The sequence below is a fragment of the Oreochromis niloticus genome, linkage group LG12 (genome assembly GCF_001858045.2).
Source record: "Oreochromis niloticus isolate F11D_XX linkage group LG12, O_niloticus_UMD_NMBU, whole genome shotgun sequence".
NCBI classification, from domain to species: Eukaryota; Metazoa; Chordata; class Actinopteri; order Cichliformes; family Cichlidae; genus Oreochromis; species Oreochromis niloticus.
The window spans coordinates 831,701-858,154 of NC_031977.2; the positions used below are offsets into that span (position 1 = coordinate 831,701).

The 26,454-nt window shown below is 43.6% G+C and overlaps 1 protein-coding gene across 1 annotated transcript; it reads left to right on the top strand.

The window, feature by feature from the left end:
* Positions 1 to 1,877: 1,877 nt before the first annotated feature.
* Positions 1,878 to 23,062, top strand: pias2 (protein inhibitor of activated STAT, 2). Its single transcript, XM_003457040.5, has 14 exons — positions 1,878 to 2,160; positions 5,832 to 5,997; positions 10,400 to 10,487; positions 10,575 to 10,625; positions 11,911 to 12,001; positions 12,087 to 12,221; positions 12,847 to 12,952; positions 13,465 to 13,538; positions 14,310 to 14,470; positions 16,679 to 16,812; positions 17,508 to 17,691; positions 17,831 to 17,967; positions 18,047 to 18,084; positions 20,747 to 23,062. The coding sequence occupies exons 2-14, from the start codon at positions 5,886 to 5,888 to the stop codon at positions 20,966 to 20,968; spliced, it is 1,533 nt and encodes a 510-aa protein (XP_003457088.1). The 5' UTR covers positions 1,878 to 2,160; positions 5,832 to 5,885; the 3' UTR covers positions 20,969 to 23,062.
* Positions 23,063 to 26,454: the final 3,392 nt, after the last annotated feature.

The window sequence follows — 26,454 nt, forward strand, 5'->3', positions numbered from 1 at the left end:
CGCAAAACTAGATTTTGACAAATGTATGTCATTCATTATGGCCGATAACAAAACATTAACCAAAAAAGAAACTCCTTTCTTTCCCTAAAACTACAGACATGAAACCTGGAACAGTCAGAAATACCTGGACACTTGCATCAACACAGGACTGAGGACGGCAGGAAGAAGAAGGTCTGCAAATGTGCACGTTAGGAGGAAAATCATCAAGGATTTCTTCGTTATTTGGTCAACAGATTGAAATGATGCTGTGATTCTCTTCTTACTGCTCTGCTGTAAGCCTACTGTGGAGAGTTCTGGTGAACACGACCGAGCTTTGGTTTGGTAACTAACGAGTCTTCACTCTGAATCATTCCTAACACTACATTAGGTCATACATGGCTTTTAAAAGTAACATTGTCATGTGTACCCAATGAGGTTTGCAAACATGAAACGTGTAAGCATATTCAGTATGTCTGACATTATGACTGTGGGAGAGTCCTCTTACAAGTAGACATGACCCCGCATGTTAAACAGTAAGGTTGAGAAGTCCACTGCTCCCTCTCAGACATCTCCATACCTCCACAGGTGTGTCACCTGGACCAGCTGCCTTTCCACTCCTCATCCTCTTCATAGCTGCCCTTCCCTCCTCCTTCCTAAGTCACTTCCTGACTCACTCACTGTCCTCCATCTGTGCTCCTCGATCTCTCATTTTCTGCACACTCCCATCACCTGTTAGCACATCTCCATTCCTGTCCCTAATTATCTCCAGCTGCTGCAAATCCTTTTCAGCTCCATCTGTCAGCGTGTAGCCACTCGGCACTGTTCTTTCCCTCCTTCTTCACATACAGCTCACTATAAGGCTTTTCCTTTGCCTGTCTTTCCTGTTCGCCTAGTTTCCCAGTACTCCTGACTGTTTTTTGCACCTCCTGTCCCACTTTTATTTGCCAATCTCTTTGGTAATCTCTTCCTTTTAATATTTTCTGCACTTCCTCATCCCTCCACCAAGTCTCTGCCTCTTTCCTCTGGAGGATACACCCATCACCTTCATGACAGGTTCCTTCAGCCTATAGCTGTACTGTCCCAGTCATGTTTGCTGCCACTCGGAGCCTGTCTCAGCTCTGCCCTGAAATCTGTGCAGCATCTTCATTTCCTACCATTGCATCTGTCTGTGAAGGTTCTCAGTCATCCAGGTCATCGTAGTCTAAGGAGCTTGGAAAGAAAAGCGTCTGGACTTCTTTGAGTTGCTTGAAGACGTTTCACCTCTCAGCTTCTTCACACCTTGGCTCAGGTGATTAGAGGATCATCAGGGGGGTCCTTTGTCCCTCTTTGGGGGGAAACTCCCACTGGGTTTAAATCTGGGACTCTCGGCCATTGACCCTTAGAACTGAAGAAGCTTCTCGGGTGAGAGGTGAAACGTCTTCAAGCAACTTAAAGAAGTCCAGACGCTTTTCTTTCCAAGCTCCTTAGACTACCATTGCATCCTTGCTTCTGCCTTCACTTGATTTCTTGATTTCTAAAGTCGTCCTCCAGCCTACCATCCAATGCTGCTCCAGCTGTCACTCTACGCCCCGCCCTTGAAACACGCCCACAACACAAAATCACGGCCTAAAGATCCGAAACTGATAAAAAAAAAGAAGAAAAATTAAAGTTGTAAAAAAACAACAACACAAAACAGATTCGCACGAAAACAGATAATTTATTCAAAATAATTCATCTGTTTGTTTGTTTTTTGTTTTACTTTTTAAATATCAAAAACAGATGGAAATCACTTTTCCAGATGAATAAAGCTTTGGATCCCAATTTAGCTCCATAGCAATGCGCCACATTTGACACGGCAGCAGTACCCACACAGGCTGTACCCACGGCAGGCTGTACCCAGTCTGTCCCAGGGGCCCACAGTGGGACCCATATGAGCTCTGTGGTACATCCTGCTTCGGTGGCCTTAAAGAGCTCTGTCTCACTCTCTTAATCTATATAAATTAGCGAGGATTTGACACGTGCTGTGGGACCATTTCCTAACACATGTTAAACAACAGCAGTTTTCAGACTCGCGTGGTTGTCGTGACACGGCTTCACTGTGAGTTTCCTTGTAGCTGCTGTAAAGTGAACCGCACTGTAGCTTCACCTGGAAGTGATCACACTGACCGGAACAACAAGATGGCGAGGACTGTGGTGTTTCGGGTAGGCGAAAACAAAACACAACCTGTCACTCGTGTTGACGTTGAAGCTTGTAACGAAGAAAACAGCTGATGTGTGTTTGGGTGAGCGATGGGCGAGGTGGGCGCCCACAGGCAGGGATGAGCGTAGTCACGGGGATCGTGGACGTTTCACTATGTAGCCCTGATGCTAACACAGGCTAGCCAGTCACTGCTAGCTCCCAACAAACAGCTGTTATTATAACTGAATGCCTCTAAAGTCCGCACACGGTCTTAATGCACGTACGTGTTGTATGTGGCAGACATCATGAGTGTGAGGTATGGTGTAATAAACATAATAAATAGTTTCTGTGGGAAACTTAAACCAAACTGCTAATCGAAAAAACTACATGCACCCGATTAGCCAAAAGTTATCGCGAGGCTGTGAGTTAAACACGATGTATACAAACATGTTAAAACATCCGTTTTTTTATTTTATTAGTAACGAGATTACAGAAACTCTGTTTTCATGTCGTGTTAAATATTCCTGACCCAGCGCTCAGCCACCGCGTCTGTATGTGATCATCACACTGTCGTGGGTTCACTCACCGTGGACGTGACACTGAAACAAGATCCCAGATCAGATAAAGGACAAAGGAAAAACTAAGATGGACACTTGGCCGTGCTGTGTTGTTGTGTATCATGTGTGTATGTTGTGTTGTAGAATCAGTTGTGTTTGTTTTCTCCGTCTGTGACTTTCATTCAGAGCGACAAACATTTAAACGTGTCTGGTTTTTAAAAGTTCAAATGGATTCATTAAAAACACAATGAAATACACGATTGAAGTACTTTTGTTTCGCTCTAGTTTTCAGTTCAAACATATAACAAATCCACATTGTAATAATAAACTTTGACATTTGTCATCTTGCAAATTAAATCCTCAAAGTTAAACTTCATCAAATCCGTTTAATTCAGTCAGATAGTTTGAGTTTTGTCAAACACACCAACACTGTATCTGTCATAAATGTTGCCATCAGAGTTAGTCTGTGACTATATGAGGTCAAGTTTGAAATTATTCCTGATGATACAGCAGCTGTGATAAATCACTATAACATGTTGTTGTCACGTAGAGACAAATTCATATGAAGATATTACTGCTTATTACTGCTGTGAAGCCTTCTTATAACCAGAGCAGCTGGCAGCCTGCTCAGTCGAATCCCTTTGAGTTGTCCTTGTTGATAAAGACTCATTCTTTGGAAATCTGCCTGCATTTATAAATTAGACCTTTAACCTTTAACAACCTGTTTGAGTGACACAGTCAGTCTAAGCAGGTGTGTCCACAAAGGTTGCCTCAGGTGAGATGGGCCCGCTCATTTAGTAGTCAAAGTCAGCTTTATTGTCAAAGATCATATGTACAGTTGTACACAGGAATTTGGAATTGCAGTGCTCCCATGGCCCCCAGTGTACACTAAACATACAAAGATAGAAAAGGAAATAAAAACAAAATAAAATAAAATAAAAAATCTTATGTACAACACAATACAATACTACACAATTATTTAAACAGCGGTGTCCCACACAATCATAGTGATTGTGGGCAAGTTCGTGTGCAGTGGGAGTGGGGCAGTCAATGAAAGGGTGATGGTGGTGGGTCAGAGTTTGTGTGTTTGGGGGGGGGGGGGGGGGCTCAGAGGGAAGAGGTGGATGCAGGTCTGGAGATCATGTGTGAGAGCAGGGAGTGAATTCAGCATCCTATTGACCTGTGGCCTGTCTGTATCGATGGAGTTAGTGTTGCCACACAAAATATCACGTGACCTTACTTTAAAAGAAAAAAAAAGGCTGGTAGGGTATTGTTGTCATCCCATCGGGTGGGCGGGACACCAAAGTGTGTGAATGGAAGACCTACAGAATGAAGCGACGTAGCATTTTCATTTTGTACCATAAGTGTATCTACTCAACATCTTGTAATGAGTTCCGACCTCGGTGACCTCGACCTAAAGGTCAGAGTACGTTATCTGGGACTCTTGGGAATGTGATAACTTGAGGACGAGGTGATGTAGGATGTTTTAAAGTTGATACCATAGATTTGAGGGGAGACACTGATGGATTCCAGTAGATTTTGTAAGAATGTGTTTTAAACGGGAGACTAGATGAAGGATGATCAGCATGTTTAACAAACAGAAAAAAGACAATTACTGTGTGGATGTCACCTGCCTCTAGGGATGGGAAACGAGGATTCCTTGGAATCGTTAGTCTGTCTGCCTATAGATCCCAGTTATCAGTTCTTGCACCCTCGCTACGATCAGCTGATTTCAGTTTGTGTGTTGGAGGAGGAACACAGCAGCACAGTCTGCAGCGCGGACATGACTTTTATTTTTGTTGCACAAAAGGATGAGAGCATAAAGTGGAGACTGCTCCAGGACAGAATCACACTGTTAACACAACTTCAGCTCTTTGCAAACAACTGATGAGCAGTCAGGCTGCAGGTTTCTACCTGATCATGTTTCTGCAGTAGAATCACTTTGAAGTGTCTTTGTGCTGGTTTCCTCTTTGACTTGTGCTCATACATAAACACTCAGAGAAAGATCACGTGTGTCCTCATCAGGATAGGACCTGTGTTGGTGTGTGGGGCTGTAGCCTCAGCTTATATTGTTAAACTGTGATTATGAGACAGTGTTCAGATCATTTTACAGAGTAACATGAAAGTAATGTTATGAGTAGTATATATGAGATTTGTTATATCCTGATCAGCTCCCGTCCCTCTGCTGTGGGATCGTGGCAGAAATGTCCTGTTTTGTCTCTGCTTGATAACCATGTAAACTGAAGCTTACTGTGTGTCAGTAACCCACATGTTGTCATGTGTGTTTCACACATGACAACATGTGACTAGTTTAGTGACACAAACAAACACTTTGTTCAGTAAAAACAAGCTGGTGTTGAATTTGTTGGGAAAATGTTTGAACCAGAGAAACTGTGGCGTCCTCTCACAGCAGCCGGCTGTACATCAGCTGATATGAATGAATTCACATTATGACATTATTATTCCAGTCAAACCCTGAGGCAACAACATGTTGTTGCCTCAACAGTTATATGTTGGTAAAACACCTGCAGTTATAATACTGTAAAGTACTAATAAAAGGGCCTCTTTTTTATGCAACATTATTCTAAAAATGTTACTGTACGCTCAGAGCTACATCACACAGTTGTGCTTTTTTCACTCAGTGCATTAGAATAGAATAGAATAGAATAGAATTCAACTTTATTGTCATTGCACATGTCACAGGTACAGGGCAACGAAATGCAGTTTGCATCCATCCAGAAAGTGCTTTAGTCGTGATATAGATATATTACAATATATATTAGCAATGATATAGATATGTAAGTATATTACAGAAATGGGTCTATTATGGTATGTTATAATGTACACAGTGTGAAGTATGTTATGAATATTCTATAACTATAAGTATGTAAGTATGTTTGAATATGTCAGCATGACTGTAGAAAACTTTAATGTGTTTTTATTTTATGCTAATATTCAGTCATGTACCGTGGAGACGTGTTACTGGGCTCGGTATCAGTCTGTCACTGCTTACGTATGAAGGAGCTGTGTTACCAGTCTGTCTCCAACCATGGAGGTCCAACCATCACTGCTGCTTGTTCTCTGTTGGTTGACAGCTAACCGTAGTAAATACTCATTCATTTCTCTATGTTAAACAGGAGTAAGTTCTGTAACACAGACAGGTGAAGCAGCCGTGTGTCCCCACATCCACCATGAATCTCCAGCAGCCAGCCCCTCTCATCCCCCCTGTCCACCCTGATGTGCAGATGAAGCCTCTTCCCTTCTACGATGTGCTGGATGTTCTGATCAAACCTTCAAGTCTAGGTCTGCTTTCACTTTGTTTTCAACACTGAAAGTCAAATGTTTTATTAGGTTAGTAGGATAAGAAATGTCGGCTTTTACTCGTGTAAACTGAGCCCAGTGTAGCCCAGATAAACCATTACAGGGGTGTCATACTTCCTGTTCCATGACATTTTCACAGCAGGTGGATGAACTGCGTCATTTCCTTCCTCTGTGAAGTGGAAGCTTTGTCGAGCTTCTCCAGTGTTAGTGCTGCTCATGGTCAGTTAGGTTACATCGAGGGTAGCAGGGATGATTTATGGGGCCCTCACACTCACCGCGCCGCCAAGTTTGACATCACATCATGTGTCACAAACTTTGTGGTGTGTCGACTGGTCTTGATTTTTTACAACCAGGTGCGTTGCCCAGCTGGGTGGAAGAGTCTTTTACCCCCATGTTAATGATGCTCCAGCACAGGAGCTCAGAGATGTGCAGCTACACAGAGGGAGACGCTGGAACAGTTTGGAAAGAACAAAAACACTCGGCAAAGTCTTGACTTCCAGTTTTGACTTTTCCTCGCCTCTATCAGCACTGATAAGGTGGTATAGTCTGAGTGGTGACACCTATGGCTCAGGAGAATACTGCACTTCCTGTGAGGCGAGGTTGGGTAAACTGGGATGTTTAGAAGGTAGGCTGATAATTCTTAGATCAGTTCACTGAATTTAACCTTCATACCAACTTTAAACCGTCTAATGTAAAGACAGCACTGCAGAGGATGGAAATCAGCCAGGACAGCTCACATCTGGTTGAATTCAGGTGCATACATCCACAGAGAGCAGCAAGTCAGCTGATCACAGCCTGAACACTAAGGAAATCTACTGGAGTATTGTTACACACTGACGCCCACCTCAAACCCTGACTGTACTCATTTAGCTGTGCAGGTGTGGAGTCACCTCTACAACAGGAAATAGAGCTCATTTAAAAAAATCTTCCTTGTCTCTGCTCATGCTCTACATAACTGATTCAAACTGACTACGTTTATTAGAATTCAGACTGAGATGTAACGTTTGCATTCCTATATACTGATATCATTTTACTGTTGCATGACATTCAGGTAGCTTTGCACAAGAACAGCTGGTAGAAACAGTACTTTAACCAGGGTACTTTCTTATTACGAGTATGTGCACGTCTGCTTAAGTAGCTTGTGCCACCTCTGGGTATGAATGTGGTCAGACTGGATCTGTGTTGATCTGCATGCCTGCCTCAGATGGCAGACCTGACTTACAGTTCAGAGAGGTACTGCAAAAATGAGTGCATCAGGTCTCCAGGTGTTAGAGCAGGGCGATATGGCCAAAAATATATATCACGATATATATTTGAAAATTTGCGATAACGATATAACTGACGATATAATTTCTGCGACACAAAATACAACTCCACAACTTTACTAGTGCAAAAAACCCCCATCCATTTATTTTCACTTAAAAAAGCTATATAAAAATTTAACAGTGCAAATGCAAATTCCTTGCTGAAAGTTTAACCAAAAGGCATTTCCAGTAGAAATGGGCCGACATATCCTGAGCATAACCATGTATAATATCCACTGAAGTTAAAAAGAGGTGCTTTGCAACATTAAACTGCAGTGTGCCAAATAAAAAAGTCAAATCTGTATTTTTCGGACCATAAGGTGCACGGGATTATAAGGCACATTAAGCAAAACAAAAATAAATAAATAAATCAAACTTTATTCAACTCATTCTTCTTGCTTCCTCCACTTCTGTACCATTGATTCATTAATGCTGTATTCTATCACAGCTGCTCTATTCCCATGTTGTTGCAGTATATTAATGACTAACCTCGTATTGTGGATGGATTATCTCAGTTGTTCTCCTGACTGAAGTTTGGTCCGTTTACAGCATCCTGCCATGCGATTGCATTTGTCCTTAACCATCGGGAACCTTCACATTAACTTTTATCGAGTGGAAAAGTGTTAGCCTTCATCCTCCAGCTTCACTGTTTATGTTATGCTAACATAGCTGTGTCGCTAGCGATCACGTAGCACATCATTATATAGCAGCTAGCCCAACTTCAGTAACCCTACAAACGTCACTGCTGTTTAGTTTCCTGTCTTCATTTATGTTGGAAGTGATAGCAGAGCTGTACGTTTGATTTTTTTCAGAAATCTCTCAGTCAGAACATGCTATATCATGTTCAGGTAACTAGCGAAACTAGCGAGCTAACTTCTGCTAACTTCTAACTCCGTTAAATGTAATAAATTCTGTTTTCATGGATGCCTGGATGTTAAACTTCATAGTTACACCTGGTAAAGCAGCAACGCTGATCATTTTATTAAAGATGAAAGAATTTAGACAGTTTGTAACTCTCAGTGATGCTCTGTGTTCGTTTGACTTTGGGACCTGAAGCAGACGGAGTTTAGGACCCAGATTACTCCCAGATTTACGAGCACCTTAGTCCAACAAATACGGTAATAACAATGGCCCGCTTGCATGTTCTACAAAAAAATGTGCTTTGTTGTGTATCTGACGGACAAACACCAAACCAGTTCCACATCACTGAAGTTGCACCATTTTTACAAACCAATTCTGGTTCATCGTTTCACTCAACAATCCACTTTCGCTCTTCTCATTCTCAGTTGCCGCCGTGCTTTTTCGGCCATGTGCGTATGAAAACAAAGGCACTGCGCATGCGCGTTTTACCCATATTCTATCGCGATATTTCATTTTCTTATCGTTGCCTAACATTGTACCGGTATTACCGTGAACGGTATAATATGGCCCAGGCCCTACCAGGTGTTCATCTCCACAGTGGGGTGTAATCTAGACCTTATCTACATGTTGCAAGAATGCGGGAAAAACCTTTGAACCTTCCAGTTTTGAGTTTCCTTCTGTACATATAAAGCGCCTTGAGGCGGCTGTTGTTGTGATTTGGCTCTTTATAAATAAAACTGAATTGAACAGCAGTGCTGATGTGGGCTTTTAGTGTGAGTGGTGACTCCTGTCATTCAGGAGAATACTGCAGTGAGTATTTTATACCCTCAGTACTAGTTTAAATGGTCCCAACATGACTGATGGAGTGAGTATACTTGGCTCATAATTGTCCCGTCTGCTTGACAATCAGTACACAACGTTGCCATCTAGAGGACTGAAAAGGTAATTAATTTGATTGTCCTAGTCCCAAAAATCTATTTGTAATTTCAGTTAATCACACATCAACAGCATCAAGGACACAGGTGTTTAAATCCAAAAGTGTGTTTTTATATACCCAGAAATATGAAAAATGATGAACAAATCCAAAACTTGGACAGGCAGACCAAGAAAAGACGTCAACTCAATAAACTCAACTCTAAATATTAGCTACAAAAACAGCATGTATATGCATGTACAGCAGTCTGTAAGACAGATTCTGGATGCCCTGGTACCTCCTTCCCAAAGGCAGGAGGAGTGTGGAGGCTGGGAGGCGTCAACAGCAATGCTGGTGGCTCTGCGGGTGTTGAGGGTGGGGAGGGGGGCGGAGGATCTTGCTGCCTGTGTTCACTATGCCTCTCTGGGGCTTCAGGCAGATGGATGTTCAGCCTGTGTACCACACAGTGATGCAGCCATTAAGGAAACTCTTAATGACATCATGCGCGGTGGGACTCGTGATGCGAGGTGGGACTCGTGATGCGCGGTGGGACTCGTGATGCGCGGTGGGACTCGTGATGCGCGGTGGGACTCGTGATGCGAGGTGGGACTCGTGATGCGAGGTGGGACTCATGCTCTCCTGCTTACAAAGTAAGCACAGCTGAGTTTGAGCCTTCTCAGGCCACCAATGCACAGCAGCAGCTTTGATAGTCTCAGTGACCTCAGGTCTCTTGGTGTTCTCTACATTCAGGAGGAGAGATTTGTTTTTACACCACTGGACCACATGGCTAACCTCACTCCTGTGGCCCACTGTTGCCATGTCATCTGGGAACCCAATGATTTGGTTGGTGGATCAGCTGGGTGAGGAGTAGTGGGCTGAGCACACGCTGCTGTGGAGCCTTTTGCTCAGCATGATGGTGTTGGAGGTGTTACTGCTGTTACCATCATGGAACAGGAACTGAAGTGCAGGAACAGCATTAGCACATGAGTTGTTTGAGAGCAGCAGAGAGGGCGAACTTTAAGGATGCAGACTGAAACAGGTCGTGGGTGGGTGAGGATGGACTCAGTGTACTCAGGCACATGATGATGATGATGATGATGGAAGTCACTGCTGTGGGGCAACAGTCAGGGTAACAACAGCTTGGCTTAGAGAGATGGTGAAGATCTCAGTGAAGAAATCATTGAAGTCAGGATCGTTTGTTCAAAATATAAATGATAGAGAAAGAGAGAGTGTGTGTGTGTGTGTGTGTGTGTGTGTGTGTGTGTGTGTTGTAACCTGACTTGACAGCCCTGCTTTCTGTTGACAGGAGCGAGTACAGCACAGAGGTACCACCAGGAAAAATATTTTATCTTTGCGTTGACGCCACAACAAGTTAGAGAAGTGTGCATCTCCCGGTAAGCCTGTTTCCTGATTGGTCGGTTCATCTGCAGTAACTGAAAAAAGTTTTTAAAATCGACTTTAACTGATTTAAACTTTTTCAGAGACTTTCTACCAGGTGGGAGGAGAGACTATATGGTTCAGATTCAGCTGAGGTGAGGATGTTCACAGTTTTCTGTAAACACTTATAGTGACATTTATAGAGCCCGTTACACACCGAACACAGTGCCTAAAGACAACATGACATTCCAGATTTGATCAATCCAAACTGATGTGTGACCTATAAACACTGAATTTTGAGGAAAATTCGTCCTCAAAAATGGAACGGTTTAAAAAAAAAAGAAAGAAGCTGAAGCGATGATGAGCTGGTCCTGATGTTCCTGAGGGAGAAAAGGAGGAAGCAGAGATTCCGAGTTCCTCCAGTTCTCACAAGCAGGCAGCAACATGGAGAATATCACAGCGTAGTTTGGACACTGAGGCTGTGTGCTGGCTCTCATACATGTTTCAGGATGGCAGTTTGAGGTCATTCACATGGACCCAGAGCAGCGTCTAGCTGTGTCTGAGCTACAAACTGTATTTCCATATCATTGAATATTCATACCAGTGCGAGATTTGAGCTACGAGTGCACCTGTTACCAAATGCTGTGATCTGATTGGTCAGATCTGTTGATTTGAAAGCTCCAGCTTGGTTCATATATATATATATATATATATATATATATATATATGAACCGTATATCCGTATATCCGTATATATATATCCGTATATAAGACACAGCTCAAAACACATCTGTTTAAACTGGCTTATTCGCTTTAATGCTGATTTTATCTGTTGTCACGCTCTGTTTTGTAATTTTAACTTATTTTATGTATATTATGACTACTGTTCCTTTTATTAATTGTGTTTTTTTGTAAGGTGACCTTGGGTTTCTGAAAGGCGCCCTCAAATAAAATGTATTATCATTATTATTATTATTATTATTATATATATGTCGGGTGAAATAGCACGGTCGGTGTGAAGAGGCCTTTACATTAGAGCCTGACCCCCGTTATATCGTCCACTGTGAGATGTTAGTGTTAGAAACATCAGCCCGCTGATCTGAACACACTGGGACTGATCCCTGACAATAAAACCAGATTATTTCTGTCATATTATCACAGTAAACATTCATAAATAACTGCTTGTAACAAATCTTGTTCGCGTTTCAGAAAAAACATTATTGTCCAGATTTTTAAATATAAATACAGCTCTGTCTTATTTCTCCTACACCGGTTAGGCTCAACTCACTTCTCAGTTACGAGTAATGATGAAGTATCAGTTACCTAAATAGAGTATATCTGTGTATATCTGACTATAGCCGAGTATATCTGAGTATATCCGTAGTTGCGAGCGATCTAAAGTTTCGTACCGGGCTCTGAAATGTTTCTGTGTGTTTTCAGGTTTTGTTTATCAGAGACGAGCTGCCCTCAGGAGGACAATTACCCCAACAGTCTTTGCATAAAGGTCAATGGAAAACTGTTTCCTTTGCCAGTAAGTGCTTGTTGTACTGCAGTCAAACAAGAAGCCAGGCAAACTTTATACTGTGAATATGCTAACGTTGGATTTCTGCCTGCAGGGCTACGCACCGCCACCAAAAAATGGCGTGGAACAGAAGAGACCAGGAAGACCACTCAACATTACCTCCCTTGTTAGACTCTCATCTGCAGTACCCAATCAGATTTCAGTGACATGGGCACCTGAAATTGGAAAGGTAAGAGAAAAAGCTCAAGTTTGAAATGTTTTAAGCATGCTTATGTTTATGTGCTGTGATGTGCGGAGGTAGAACAGCAGGTCTCAGTCAGCAATACATGTGCAGAAAATGAGCTCACGTGGAAAATTACTGTCAGACTGAAGACATCAATCCATACGCCGGGGGGAGGAGCTCTCTGAATTCACAGGGTTGTAATCTGGATACTGCCACACACACACTGCTCTTTAAAGAAACACATTTACAGTCACATCGTTCTAGTCTCATCTCTAAAGCAAAACAGCAGAATTGGAAGAAACACCAATCAGGCTCAGGCTGCAGGGACTCACAGCAGGAAAAACCTGTTAAAGAGAAACTCACTGTAGACATGAAACAGACAGATATGTGTATGTGATGTTGTCGAGACGCGAGACTTTATCTGATGCCAAACATCAGTGATCCACACTGTGTATGAAGTGTCTCTGTTGTTATTATTAGTGTGACAATGAGAAGCATCAATAGCTAAAGCCCTTTTTTCTCATTGAACATCTATTGTTCTTTACTGTTATTGATGTCATTTTAATTCTGAGCGTGTGTTTGACTCCTGCTGTTTCACACTGATTATGACCCACCGCCCTCTTTGTTTCAGACCTATTCCATGTCTGTGTACTTGGTGAGGCAGCTGACGTCTCCCCTGCTCCTGCAAAGACTGAGGATGAAGGGCATCAGGAACCCAGACCACTCCAGAGCACTGAGTAATAATGAGCTTGTTACTGTAACAGTTACAGAGCAGCAGGATTGCACAGAGGACGCCACAATGGAACAACATTAGTTTGTTACTCACAGAGTAACCCCCCCCCCACACACACACACAGTACAGGTCCGATTGTAATCAAATCTAAAGACAGTGATGCTCTGAAAGGTCTTCACCCAAACATGAGCTGCATGAGCGACTACAACACTGATGCCTCAGCTTTACAGTCTTACTACGACTTCATTCACCCTCCTCACACTTATGTTTCCCGCGTATACTCAGGTAGATACTCAGGTAGATCACATGACATCAGTGAGGTCATGCTGACAAACAGTAGAGACATGACAGTTATGTTCTTAGTTATCTCCTGCCTGAGCCTGAGATGTTCTTGTCCAGGCAGGAGACAAAGCTGAGTATAAGACCAGGCTCATAGTGTAGAAATGTGTTGAAGCCCCTGTCATGTGTGTGTTTTAACCAGTGTCTTTGCATTTTGCCCTCCTCTCTGTGTTCCAGTCAAAGAGAAGCTGACAGCAGATCCAGACAGTGAGATTGCTACAACAAGCCTTCGAGTGTCTCTTATGTGCCCGGTAAATAAGCAGCCATGCAACATGTGACACGTTTGACTGAAGCTCCCTGAAGTTTGAACACTGTGTGTGTTGAGTCCATGAGTCAGAACGAGGTCTCTACATGTAGTGTTACTAACAAGCTCCACAATAAACCCTCCTCACTGTAGAACTGCACTGAAATAGAACTGCAGTCAGACTCTGTTTCTGTTCTATTGGACGTTATGTGGCTTTGGACATGAACATATTTGGACAGCAGCACAAACTAAAACAGTGCTGCCATAACACGTTCATAACAAAACAGTCAACATGTAAGTAGGGTGCAGAAAAATGACATGAACCAAAAAATGAACAGAAATCTGGACTTGGCTCATATGTAAACAAATGATAAATGTCATTCATGGCTCTATAGCCTGGAGCCCACAGACGTGTCCACACTGTGGGCTTCCTGCTGTCTGGTTGGCCCGAGGTCAGGTGAATGCCATAGTGTTAAAGAAAACCTGCTCAGCTATAATTATTAAACTCTGTGTTCGTTTGAGGGGGAATTCCCTTCAATTCCAGTTGAGGGTGTATGTTTGAGTCTCCCTGCAGCTTCAGCGTTATGCCAGTGTGCACATATGCACGTACACTATGAAGAAACCTGTTGATGAATTGACTCTTACATACGTCACACATGTTGACACATGAACCTATAACGTGTTACACACACTCATATTTCCTGTTTCATGTATGAGCTGAGTGCTGACCCACTGTGTTTATTCATCGGCCTAACTTCAGCTTTGTTTTGTCCTGCAGCTGGGTAAGATGCGACTGACAGTGCCATGCAGGGCTGTGACGTGCTCCCATTTGCAGTGTTTTGATGCTGCCCTCTACCTGCAGATGAATGAGAAGAAACCCACCTGGATCTGTCCTGTGTGTGACAAGAAGGCTGCATATGAGAGCCTCATCATTGATGGGTAACTGAACAGACCATCATCACAGAAACATGACATCTGTAAGGCTTTCCCCAAACTGAAGCCTCATTCTTGCTCATCCCATCCGCCATTATCTAATAGAAATGCTGTGAAGCCTAAATGAGGATGGTGGTCCAGCTGGTGAAACACTGAACAATCATCCATGTGTGCTTTATGCACCTTTTGGTGCCCGTATGTGTCAGATACTCAGGTGGACTGATGACTGAGGTCCACCTGTTGGTGACTTGGATCAGGCCTGGGTGGGCTTGGCCAAATTTATAGTGAGGCTCAGCTCAGTGTTATTTACCTACCTATCTACCTTACAATATAAAGCACCTCGAGGCGACTGTTGTCGTGATGTGATGCTGTATAAATAACACTGAATTGAAGCTGGGACCATGAATGTGACACTGAATGTGGTCAGTCCGTCTGCCCCACAGGCTGAATGAAACTCTGGGGTAAGTGTGATGACATGTTAGTGTCCCCAGGGGAGAGAGGTTAGTGAGTGGAGAAGATGTTAATGAAAGGAACAGAGGTGATGAGAGGTTAGGTAGGTTTGATGTTAAGAAGAGAAATGCAAGAGGATGGATCGTGGTGGATTTTGGAGAAGGATGGAAATAGCTTTGTTGAACAAACACTTTAATAAGATGGAGGTAATATATGAGGAGAGCCAGGTTCACACAGGTAGATTACATCTTATTTAAAGGTACCTTCTGAAGAGGTAGGACACTGTAAGGTGGTGGCCAGAAAGAGTCTACCTAGGCAGTATAGGATGGATGAAGGCGGAGGCAAGGATTACGTGGTGGAAGCTGAAGGCTGACCTTTGCAAAGAGTTGGGGTCTGGGTTGGACTGAAGCACTACAGCACAACTGCCAAGAAGGTGTTTGGGATATTATCTGGATAGAGGAAAGAGAACAAGGAGACTTGGTGGTGGAATGAGAAGGTATCCAAAGGAAGAGCTCAGCAGATAGTCTGGGAGGGGATGTAGACAGGAGGCTAGGTGTGCAGCCACGAGAGGAGCGGCAAAAGAAAAGGCTTCATCTGAGGCTGGAGAAAAGACCCATTGGCTAGGACGAGAGATTGAAGGATAGAGATGGGAGTGCAAGTGAAGGAAGTGTATTGAAAACTTCTTAAACAGGAGCTTACTGTCTCTGTGGAGCCAGAGACAACATACTGAGAGCAAGTGTGGTCCTACATGAGGAAGTGTGGCAGGTACGTATGTGAGGGTGGAGCAGGACATGTATGAGCACAGCGAGGTTTGTGGTAGGAGTGACAGGGCAGAAGAACCAGAGGAAGACCACAGACAAGGTTCATGTATGTACTGAAGGAGGACACGGAGAGGGCTGGTGTGACAGAAGAGGATGTTGGGCTGAGATGGAGGCAGGCCTGTGGCAACAGGAGCAGCTGAAAGAAGGAAGAATGTTTCTCTTTGCTGCAAATACAAGACATCCTTCTCATTTTCCCCCCTCAGCTATAAAAGACTGATGAGGTAATGTTGTCATTCGACATTTACACCCAAGTTTGTGAAACTGACCTCAGCCCAGTTTTAATCTGTGCTGCTGGTTTCAGTCATTACACAAATGTCCTGTTTATAAGGCTGCAAACCTGCAGTCAGGTGAGACTGAAGGAGTCACCTGGAGGATGACGAAACATTCCTCCCACTGAAAACATCCAGATGAACAGAATCAGCTTCCTGGGATTTCCTGACCTGGATCATTGAGCAGTCAGTAAGACTCCAGAGAGTTATTCCTGAAGACTGCTGAAGGAATTACAGGAACGCTTTCTAAGAGAGTTCACACTGTCTGAGAATAAATGTGTTCATACTAAATATGAGTTTAACTATAAACTGTTTTTGCTTTTTATACAATGTTTAGATTTTTAGTGCACGTTTGAATGACTCTCTGCAGCCATTTATCTTCCAAGCAAAATATCAAAGCTGAGGCACGTCTTTAGCCTTCTGCACAGCACTGTATTCCACATATAATGAATATACATGTAATTTTCACTGTGCATGCATAGATGCATATTTAATCAATACCGATGAAATCAGATTGAACTGCCATAAAAGATGTTTGGACATCTCTAATACTGACACAGTATTGTCAGCCTGTGTAACAAGTTAATGTAAAGTTACTTTGCATCAGTGTTTTACCTCTCTCTCTCTCTCTCTCTCTCTCTCTCTCTCTGTGTCTCTTTATCTTGTACTAAAAGTTTGTTCTTGGAGATCCTGAATGACTGCTCGGACGTGGATGAAATCAAGTTCCAGGAGGATGGGACGTGGTGCCCAATGAGACCAAAGAAAGAAGCTGTAAAGATCCCCACTCAGTCCGTTCCAAAGGTGGACAGTAAGTATCATCCGCTCCACGCCTGGCAGCTTTGATTTGATTCTAATAGTGTGGTGGATTCATGTATATGCTACTCCTATGGGCACACAGTACTGGCCTATAAGATGGTCAAGGCTGCAGAGGTTTGTGTGTTAAAACAAATGTCAGTGACTGCTTTGAAAATTTAGGAGCTTTGTTAAATAAATAAATTAAATATTTAATTCAATTGTATTTATATATCAGCAAATCAAAACACAAGTTATCTTAAAGCGCTTTATATCGTAAGATAAATAGTCTACAATAATACAGAGCAGGAAACTGCTGAAACTTTGAATGTGAATGATGAAGAAAGGAGGATAAGGCCTGGGACGGCTGAGGAGACATACGAGGGGGGTGGGGGGGGTGGAAGATGAGGCAGCAGAAACCCGACTGTGTGTCCAACAAACCTCCAACGAGGATCAGTAATAACAGACCATCATCTTCTCCCAGTGTCCCAACCTTTAAGTCCACTAATGGACTAAAGAGCTTCCAGAGTGGCCTAGTTCCATACATGCTGATGTAGTTTTGGTTTTTAACCATAAACCGTCTGTTTGCTGAAACCTCACCTGTAGTAACCAGATTAAAGTCAGCTCTTTGAAAGATGTGAAAATTATTGCTTTCGGTCTTTTCTTGGGACGGGGCGAGAAAACTCATGTCAGGTGACCTTTACCTTTCAGCCTCAGCTCCTTTGCGTCAACCATCGGTGGCCCCTCATTCTACTGAGCCCAGCTACACCAAGAGGGCGGATGTGATTGATCTGACTATAGAAAGCTCTTCTTCTGATGATGAAGAGGACAAAGACCCTCCACCCAAGAAACGCTGCGTTTACATTTCCAAGAATGAGGAGATGCATGCAAAGGGGTGAGCCATCATCTCCATGTGTCAGTTTTACCATGAACCATCTGGTCTGACAGCGCTGTACACCAGCATGTCGATAATTACATGTCTGCTCATCAGCTGTGTGTTTGTCTAAAGCTCCTCATTGCTTTGATGTTCTCAGAGTGTTGAGCTACCAGCCCACTGTGCGAGTGCCAAACGTCCAGGCCCTGGACCCGTCATATCTGAACTCCACACTGGCTGACTATGCAGTCCCCTTCCATCCTTCTGCCTTGGCCTCCATCCCCACAGATATGCAGAGTGAGTCAGAGAAACACTCACTGACTGTCAGCTATGTGCACATGAATACTGTTCAAAATCTGATTCTTCTGTCTTACAGGTCTGGATCTGTTTTCCTTAATTCAAACTGATCCACAGGTATGTGTTTTATGTTTTCCCCCTTTTTTAAATGCTGTCTGAACTGAATGTAGCAGCAGATCGACAGAATCTCATTATGTTCCTGACATGTAGACTTTTCTGTTTGTTTCAGTTAGAGTGGATATGACAGCGGTGGCAAATGTTACAAAATTCCAAGATTCAAAGCTTGGCTCTTTTATGTAATGCACAGATTTAGATGATAAAGCAACTGTCTCCCAAAACTGTAACTACACTTCATGGCAACAGCTTTTACTGGTCAGCTTGGTAGCAGTGAAACAACTCTTAATCTGTACAAATGTTTCTGTGGAAAACAGAATAACATGTCTCAAAATACAAACATAGTAGCCACATAGTATGTAAATGAAGAGGTTGGCAGAGGCACTATGCAAGAAACATCTCCCGGCACGCATCTTCAGTGATGTATCCTGGGGTCATCAGGTGTTTCGGGTCTCGCAGCATCATACACCCTCGCCCAGGCGACCCAGCTGGGGGTGATCAGGCCCCGACTTGCGCACAAGTAGCTACCCACAGATCAGCCCTCTTAATCCACAGCCACCCTGTGGCTCTCTCTGCCGCTTCGCTCACAGCCTGGACGGCCCTCTTCCTGGCTGCCCCAGCCACACCCAGCCGACCCAGGACTTTGCAGAGTGATTGTCCTGCACAGCCCCTACATCCCACTTCTATGGGCTCATAGAAAGTCTTTCAGCCTCTTATCCTGCACTCCTGCAGTAGTTCCTGGTACTTGGCGTGTTTCCCAGGGCACTGTGAGTTCAGCATGATCAGATGTTTTGAGACCTCAGAAATGATGATCATGTCTGGCTGGAGGGATGTTTTTACAATGTGCTGGGGGAACTTTAGCTGTTTACCCAGGTCAGCCAATTAGAGGCTGTGTCTGGGGGCCGGATGTTGAATGTGGGCGCACCTGGGCTTTCTCTCCAGCCTTAATAAAAGAGATTGCCTTCGTCAGAGCGTGATGGTGCTTGCTGGTACTGATTGCTGAGGCAATCTTTTCAGGAACTACTCTGAGCACCTGGTCGTGTTGCCAAGGACACCGACCATTGGCCAGGGCCTTTGGGCAGCTGCTGAGGAGGTGATCTATGGTGCCTCTTCCAGAGCACAGGGGACAGGCAGGTGTCCCGCTCTTCCCCCACACATGGAGGTTTACTGGGCTTGGCAGAGTGTCATATACTGCCTGCACGAGGAATCGGATCCGGTGGAAGTCTGCCTGCATGATGTTTGCCTAGGTGACCTTGTGCTGCAAGGTACTCTCCCACCTTGTCCACGCTCCCTGCTGCCTGAGACCTCCGGCCCTGCTCTCTCCTCCTCCACACCTGCTCGGACCTCTTCCTGGAGTAGCTGGTGTCTCTCCTTTCCCTGTGCCCTGCTGACCTGGGCCTTTGGGAAGTACCCCAAGCCTGCTCCCCCTGTTGCTGAGACCCCCACCAGTGTCTTCTGCCTTAGGCATGACTCTGCCACCTCAACTGCCTTCTCGGCCTTCCACTTTCTTCCTTACCTCCTCACCTCGATGCCTGCTGATGTTACCTTGCAGTCTTCGGAATCTCTGTACTGTAGGGCTTCTCTTGTGCGTGCCACCTTGAACTCTTCTGTGAGACCACTGAAGGCAAAGTGTACTGGAAGAGTAGATGCAGAGCGAAGACAGGTGGCAAATGCACAACAAGGGTTGTGGTGAGTCGTATGGGAGGCTGCACACTAAGGAAGGAGGAAAGGACTTTTATTATGTAGATGAAAAGAATGAATAGGACAGGATATGGAGCTGTTAGGGAGCAGAGCTGTAGAAGCTCCACACCACGGAGATGTGGAAGTCCAAATCTTTTTAATATGCCACGTCAATTAGTTTTAGTGTTTTTTTTCTTTGACAGATGTTATATGCAGTAAAACGTGCTGCATGACCAATGAGCAGTTCATTCTGGGTTTTTCCTGTTTTGAATATTTATATTTACCTTAAATATGATCACCTCTGCTAATAGGACACGTGTGACTGGCAGTAGTTAAACCACTACGTAAAAGCCATCAGTCAGCTAATGACAGCAGGCTTCAGAGCCCAGCACAGAAACAGCTTTAGTGAAGGTTACAAATGATCTTCTTATGGCCTCTGACAGTGGACTCATCTCTGTGCTTGTCCTGCTAGACCTCAGTGCAGCTGTTTTCCAACCCTCACCCATCCAAGCTGGTGGTTTCTCCCTATTAAAAGGGAGTTTTTTCTTCCTGCTGTTGCCAAAGTCCTTGCTCATCTGATTGTTGGGTTTTCTCATATCAAGGTGACCTTTCATTCACCTTAATACAAGTGTTATCATTTGTGACTGTAAGTACCATTTAAATTGAACTGGACGAGGACAGCATCGACAGGCAGCGCCTGAAACACTGGTCTCGTTGCCTTGTTTGCACACCTGTTGTCACTTTCACCAGGTGCAGTTGATCCACAGCGACTCAGGTTAACTGTCTTTATGTTACACTGTGATGACTGAGTGATGTCTTAGTTTTACCAGCAGTGCAGATTCAGTGTAAAAGTTTCATGTAAGAAAAAGTCAAACACACTGAAGTGGAAACGTGTTTTTTGAATTCCAAAAAATTCCTTTTTGAAGTCCTGTTAGACTTTTCATTCACTCTGATGTTGATCTGACCAGCGTGTCTCTCTGCGCAGCATTACCCGCCTCAGATGTTCTTGGATAACCTGACGAGCAGCATGCAAAATGCAGCTGCAGCAACCAGCAGCGCAGCCTTGGTTTCCTCATCCAGCAGCCACTATGACGCCATCAGCCATGCTGCGAGCTCCTTCCATGACACTAGGGTCCTCACAGGAGGGGGGGGTGGCACGGGAGGAGGGGCTGACGGCGGCATATCGGATATCATTTCACTCGATTGAGCCACGCCATACTGGACCTGATGGAGCCTGGTTTTGTTTTTAATGTGAAATATTGTAAATGTTCAGTTTTCCACACGAGCACTCTGATGATGGCAGAACCCTGTTTTTAACAATGCTAGCATTAGCATGATAAATGCCATGGACCACATTAACTGAAGATATGAGAGTTAATCATGTCACGTCATGTTTGCTGTTCATGGTCAGGTCCTTTAATAACATGCATACAGATGTACATAAAACAAAAATGTCATTTTTTGTTTTAGTCGATTGTCTGAACTTTGTTTTCTACACGGTGACACGGACAGTCTTGTGTCCATACATGGTTATATTTTCAAAGGAAAACCTTCAGCCTGAGCTCTGTGAACGTCGTCCTGTCACACCAGGACTGGAAACATTTACAACACCGAGCTGTTGTAGCGATTTGTTTCCTTTCATGTAAATCGGAACTGTGTGCCTCGTCAGTGTGGAGTGGACTGAGAGTGGACCCACTGCTCTGGGCTGGACTAAGAAGACGCTGTCACAGTGAGTGGGTGTTTCCCCACACAGACAGTGGACTGAGCTGTTTCCAGCTCTGGTGGTGTCTGTGGACGTTGTTACAGGGTGGATTTCATCTCATACCAACACAAACTGTGTGTTCTATTATACAGTAAATGAATCAGAGCAATAAGAATTTAACAGGTTTCAGTTACACAGAGTTGTAATTAAAGGTTCCAGCTGCCTGCAACTCAAACTTCACTGTAATTTAATGAACTGCTTTGTGTTTGTAAAGGAATCAGTGACGTGCTCTCAGAGTGAGGTGTTCAGGTGGATGTTAATCTCAGGGCTACATGTGATGTATACACCTTCACTATGTTCACAGTGACGTCCTGACATTCTTCACATACTCTGTCTGTGTTTCCCGTTTAATAGTTTCCATAGTTGAACACACAGAAGACATGTCGCCTTGTCACAGCAGGCAAAGCATCGATGTAATCAAAGCTCACGTCTGTGCCTGTTCTAATGCTGCTGTGTTGCTGCCTCATTAACATTAGTCCATGTCACAGACGTGCAGTTATTATTGGTGTCATCATCACGTACGGCCGGCTGTTGAATCCACACCCTCAGTCATGCTTCTGTTTGTCCGTCAGTCCCGCCCACATCATGAGTCATTTAAATGTGAAAACAAACAGTGATGATGTCATCATTCTCACAAACTAAATCCAGACTTTGAGCCGTTCCCGTGTTTTTAGTGTGTTAACACGTATGAACAGTTCAGAGGATGTGATGTGTCAATGAAATGTTTATGTGTTGGTGTAAAACTTCAGGTGCAGACATTTCCTGTTTGAGTCCACTCATTGAACCTGCAGTGCGCGCGCACACACACACACACACACACACACACACACACTGTCTCCCAGCCACAGAGCAGCGACGGTCCCATCACAACATTAATCTGCTTTCTGTTCATTTCCACACCCAGCCAGTCTCAGGGAGTCTCTCAGCTTTCTGAAGTGGCTGCATCTTCAATTCAAAGATAGCCACATGAAATTGTTAAAATTAAAAAGACAAAAATAGAGGGACGCAGAATATTTTTAGGTCACTTTGTACTTTTTCAATTCAGAAACTGAATATTGTGCTAATAAATGTTGGTGTGGACACATTAAGGCTGTGTGAATCCATCACAACATGAAACAAAGAAAAACTTCACTTTTAGCAACAAAGATACATTTTTGAGCAGGTGTCCTGTGACTCTCGCTCCAGAAATGAGGATTTAATTGGAACTATTAGGATATGAGAGAAAACATCATATGAACGATTATAATCTCAGAATACCATTTTCTGTATAACCGTAAGAACGGTGTGCTTTAAACCCATAAACTTCCTGCCTGTTTGCACCTTTATTAACGCATTGGAGCGTTCATAAAGACGACTGGTTCCCTGTAGGCAGATGGTAGTGGATCCACTGGTTTCTGTGTTACTTTATTTTATACCTGTACCATTTTTCTTTAAACACAATGTTGACAGAAAACGTTTGTTGTGTTTCCTGTATTCATCAGCGTCCAGAATTGTGGTACGTGTAGTTGTTTTTTTATTAAATATTTTCTTTTGTAAACAGATTTTGTTGGTTTTGAAAATGGGTGAAAAAATGTAATTCAAGGAAATGATGGTGTGTCAGTATGTCTGTGTTACATTCAAAAGCAGAGCTGCCCCAGTATGACCCGTAAGTTCAGAAATATAGATAAAAAAGTAAGACGTGCTTAAGAAGTAGTTTTGGTTTTCATCCTGATGTGGCTGCCAATAATAAGTCACCGCCTGGATTTAACTGTGCCTCACATTTCATGAAAGTACTGAAGAGACTGGTCCATTGAACACCTGAGGTGAAAACATCCTTTGACCCTCTAAGTTTACTTAGATCAAATCTGGGAATATGTCAGGCAATCATCTACATCAGTCCTCAAACTGTGGTACACGTACCACTAGTGGTACTTGGGCTCTCTCTGGTGGCACGCGGGAAATCAACAATTTTCTTTTTTAAGACTCCGGCTCCCAGGCTGATCTACATGTTGCAGAGAGCTTGTGCTCATCTAGATAGTCATGGCTCATTGGTGAGGATCATTCTCTTTCATTCAAGGTAGAAACACAGGGAGGATGAATGCTTTAGCAAAAAGGAAAGTTTGAAGCCTAATCTACACACACACAGACACACACACAGACACAGAACTGTCCTCTATGCATCCTCTGTGCAAATACCACTTGATGTACTTAAAGATGAACAAAAAGCCGCACCAACTACAGAACAGAAGAAATGGTTAAAGTATGGAGCACAACTAGAAGATGATCTAATGACTTGTGAAGGTAAACCAATACTCCCAAAGTCCCTACACAGAACAGCAGCATTGGTGACCCATGGGGTGACCCATATTTCAACGGGGGGAATGGTCCAAGTCATAAACACACACTTTTATACTCTAAATTTTGAAACTTCAGCAAAGGAATTTGTGAGGACATGCATGATTTGTCAAAAACACAATTCACAAGGCAATCTGAGGACAAAAAGAGGACATTTCCCCACACCACCTCATCCATTTCACACCATTCACATGGATTTTATTGAATTAAGTGAAAGTCAAGGCTCAAGATACGCTCTAGTGATTATAGACGTATTCTCAAAATGGTCAGAGATTTATCCAGTGAAAAAAGCAGATGCAATCTCAGTTGCAAATTGCCTATGCAATCATTTCATTCCAACATATGGCATCCCTACTCTGATAAGATCAGATAATGGGACACATTTTGTCAATGATGTGATCAGTAAAGTCTCTGAAGCACTAGGATTCAGCATAAAAAACCATTGTGCTTATCACCCACAGAGTGCAGGATTAGTGGAGAGAACTAACGGCACCATAAAACAGAGACTTAGAAAATGCGATTGGGTCCTAATACGGGTGCTCCACAGGAAAAATTGGACCTTGCCTCGCTGGGAGGGCCCATACCAAGTGTTATTGACAACACCCACAGCCTGTAAAATTGCAGAGAGACCCTCCTGGATACATCAGAGCCACTGCAAAAAGGTTGAGGTCCCGGGAAGCCCCGACACCAAGGAGGAAGCACCTACGCTTGGTTGTTTCGGGGGTGAGGGTGGCAAGTGCCGATTGGGCCCCCGTAGGGTAAGCCCGCACTCCAATCTCTATCCGATCAACTTTAGGGCAGCCAGGTGTAGGTGTGATGGACCTATGTGCAACCATGGGAAGGGGAACCCTGCTGGTTACCTTGACTACAAAGCTCACCCTTACAGGACCCCAGCTGATGCCAACAGCAGCTGAGCCACGAGGCAGACAGAGAAGATGGACGTACGACAACCTCCACCTAATGGACATGACACAAGATCACATCCATCCTTGGATGAAAAATGCCTGATACAGATATGTGTTTAACAAAACCACAGAGAAAGACTGTTACGTCTGCTCACACATGCCGAGCATTAACAATGTATGGGAAACACCCTGGAACAAGTACACTGATTCTGATCTCCGACCACACCTTCAGAATGACTTTTGTAAAGTGCATAACAACATCATCATCATCCTCATCCAGGAAGAAGCGCTCAACTTTAACAGGTTTTAAAGAGACTGCTGATCGGCGTTGGGAGTTTCCCTGGTTTTATTTTACTTTTCTTTACTTATGTTATTCCTTGTTTAAAAGCTGTAATCTCACAGATGATAAGTTTGTCACTCACAATATACACAGATATGAATGAATTAAAAGTCTGTCTGGGTCTGTGGCTGATTAATAGGCTGGTGTGAAAAATTGCTGCCACACCGCCCCCTCGGCCTGTGCTTCGAGGTTTCTGGTAGTTAGAATGACTCGGGGGTGTTGATTCATTTAAACTAACATAATCATCCTGCTGCAACCAGGTTTCTGTAAGGCAGAGTAAATCGATTTGTTGATCAATTATTAAGTCATGTACTAACAGAGACTTGGAGGAGAGAGACCTAATATTTAATAATCCACATTTCACTGTTTTACTCTTTGGTTCAGATGTGGATACTGTATTGTTCTTTCTTTGTGATTTTTTATGTTTAAGTTGTTTGTTGCTGGTTTTTAGTTTGTTTTTTGTCTGTTTGGGAGCTGACACAGTCTCAATGGAGATGGGTTTTTGGGGGGGTAGCAGGAGGAGAGAAGCTGCAGAGAGGCGTGTAAGACTGCAACTCTGCTTCCTGGTCCCAACTCTGGATAGTCATATTTTGGGGGGTTTAATAAATTGGTCCATATTTCTAGAAATGAGAGCTGCTCCATCCAAAGTGGGATGGATGCTGATAGGTTTATAGCTTAACCTTATTCGTTGGAACGTTGAAGGCAATGTAATTACACAGCAAGCAAGACACGAGTAGGCAACATTCTTTATGTTTCACGTGCACGGGAGAGAACTGGACAGGCGCCGTTCCTTCGCTTGACCCCAGTTGCTCTCGTCCGCTCTCCCGTAACACTGCTCTTTTATTATGGTTACATGAATATGCATAGGGTCATTAACATATGACCCCTTACATAGGTATACATGTGAACAAAGAATACCTTGTCTGTGTGTGTATATGTGTGGGGTCAAAATGTGACCCCGTGAAGACTCCCCAAAGCTGGTGCCAGGAGTCTAACGGTACATCTGAACAAAAGGCTCTTAGACTCAAACAGATATACGTGTGTTTGTTATACCATATATCAGCAGGAGAAGATACGACCTCTCCTAGGAGGTGTGTGATCTATGCCAGAACACTCTGAAGAGGAGTGAACACACTCCCCTCTTCATGCTACACAGAGTTGTTACAGACTATTAAGGATCAAACCTCCTATCACTACACAATCAATTATATACTTCTAAGCATATATGAGTAAATATTTCTAAGCATAAATGGCAATAAACAATACAAATCTAACAGATGCCGTCTCTCCTAACAAGACCAGGTTTCCTCCAGATGGTATTGGTGGTGTCTCTTGTACACGGCCACCATGCC

Excerpts from the sequence above, each read along its gene's own strand:
- pias2 (XM_003457040.5), top strand. The coding sequence starts at position 5,886 with ATGAATCTCCAGCAGCCAGCCCCTCTCATCCCCCCTGTCCACCCTGAT. Across the intron at positions 12,953-13,464 it reads AGACCACTCCAGAGCACTGA|TCAAAGAGAAGCTGACAGCA; the intron begins GTAATAATGAGC and ends TCTGTGTTCCAG. Across the intron at positions 16,813-17,507 it reads GTCCGTTCCAAAGGTGGACA|CCTCAGCTCCTTTGCGTCAA; the intron begins GTAAGTATCATC and ends TTTACCTTTCAG.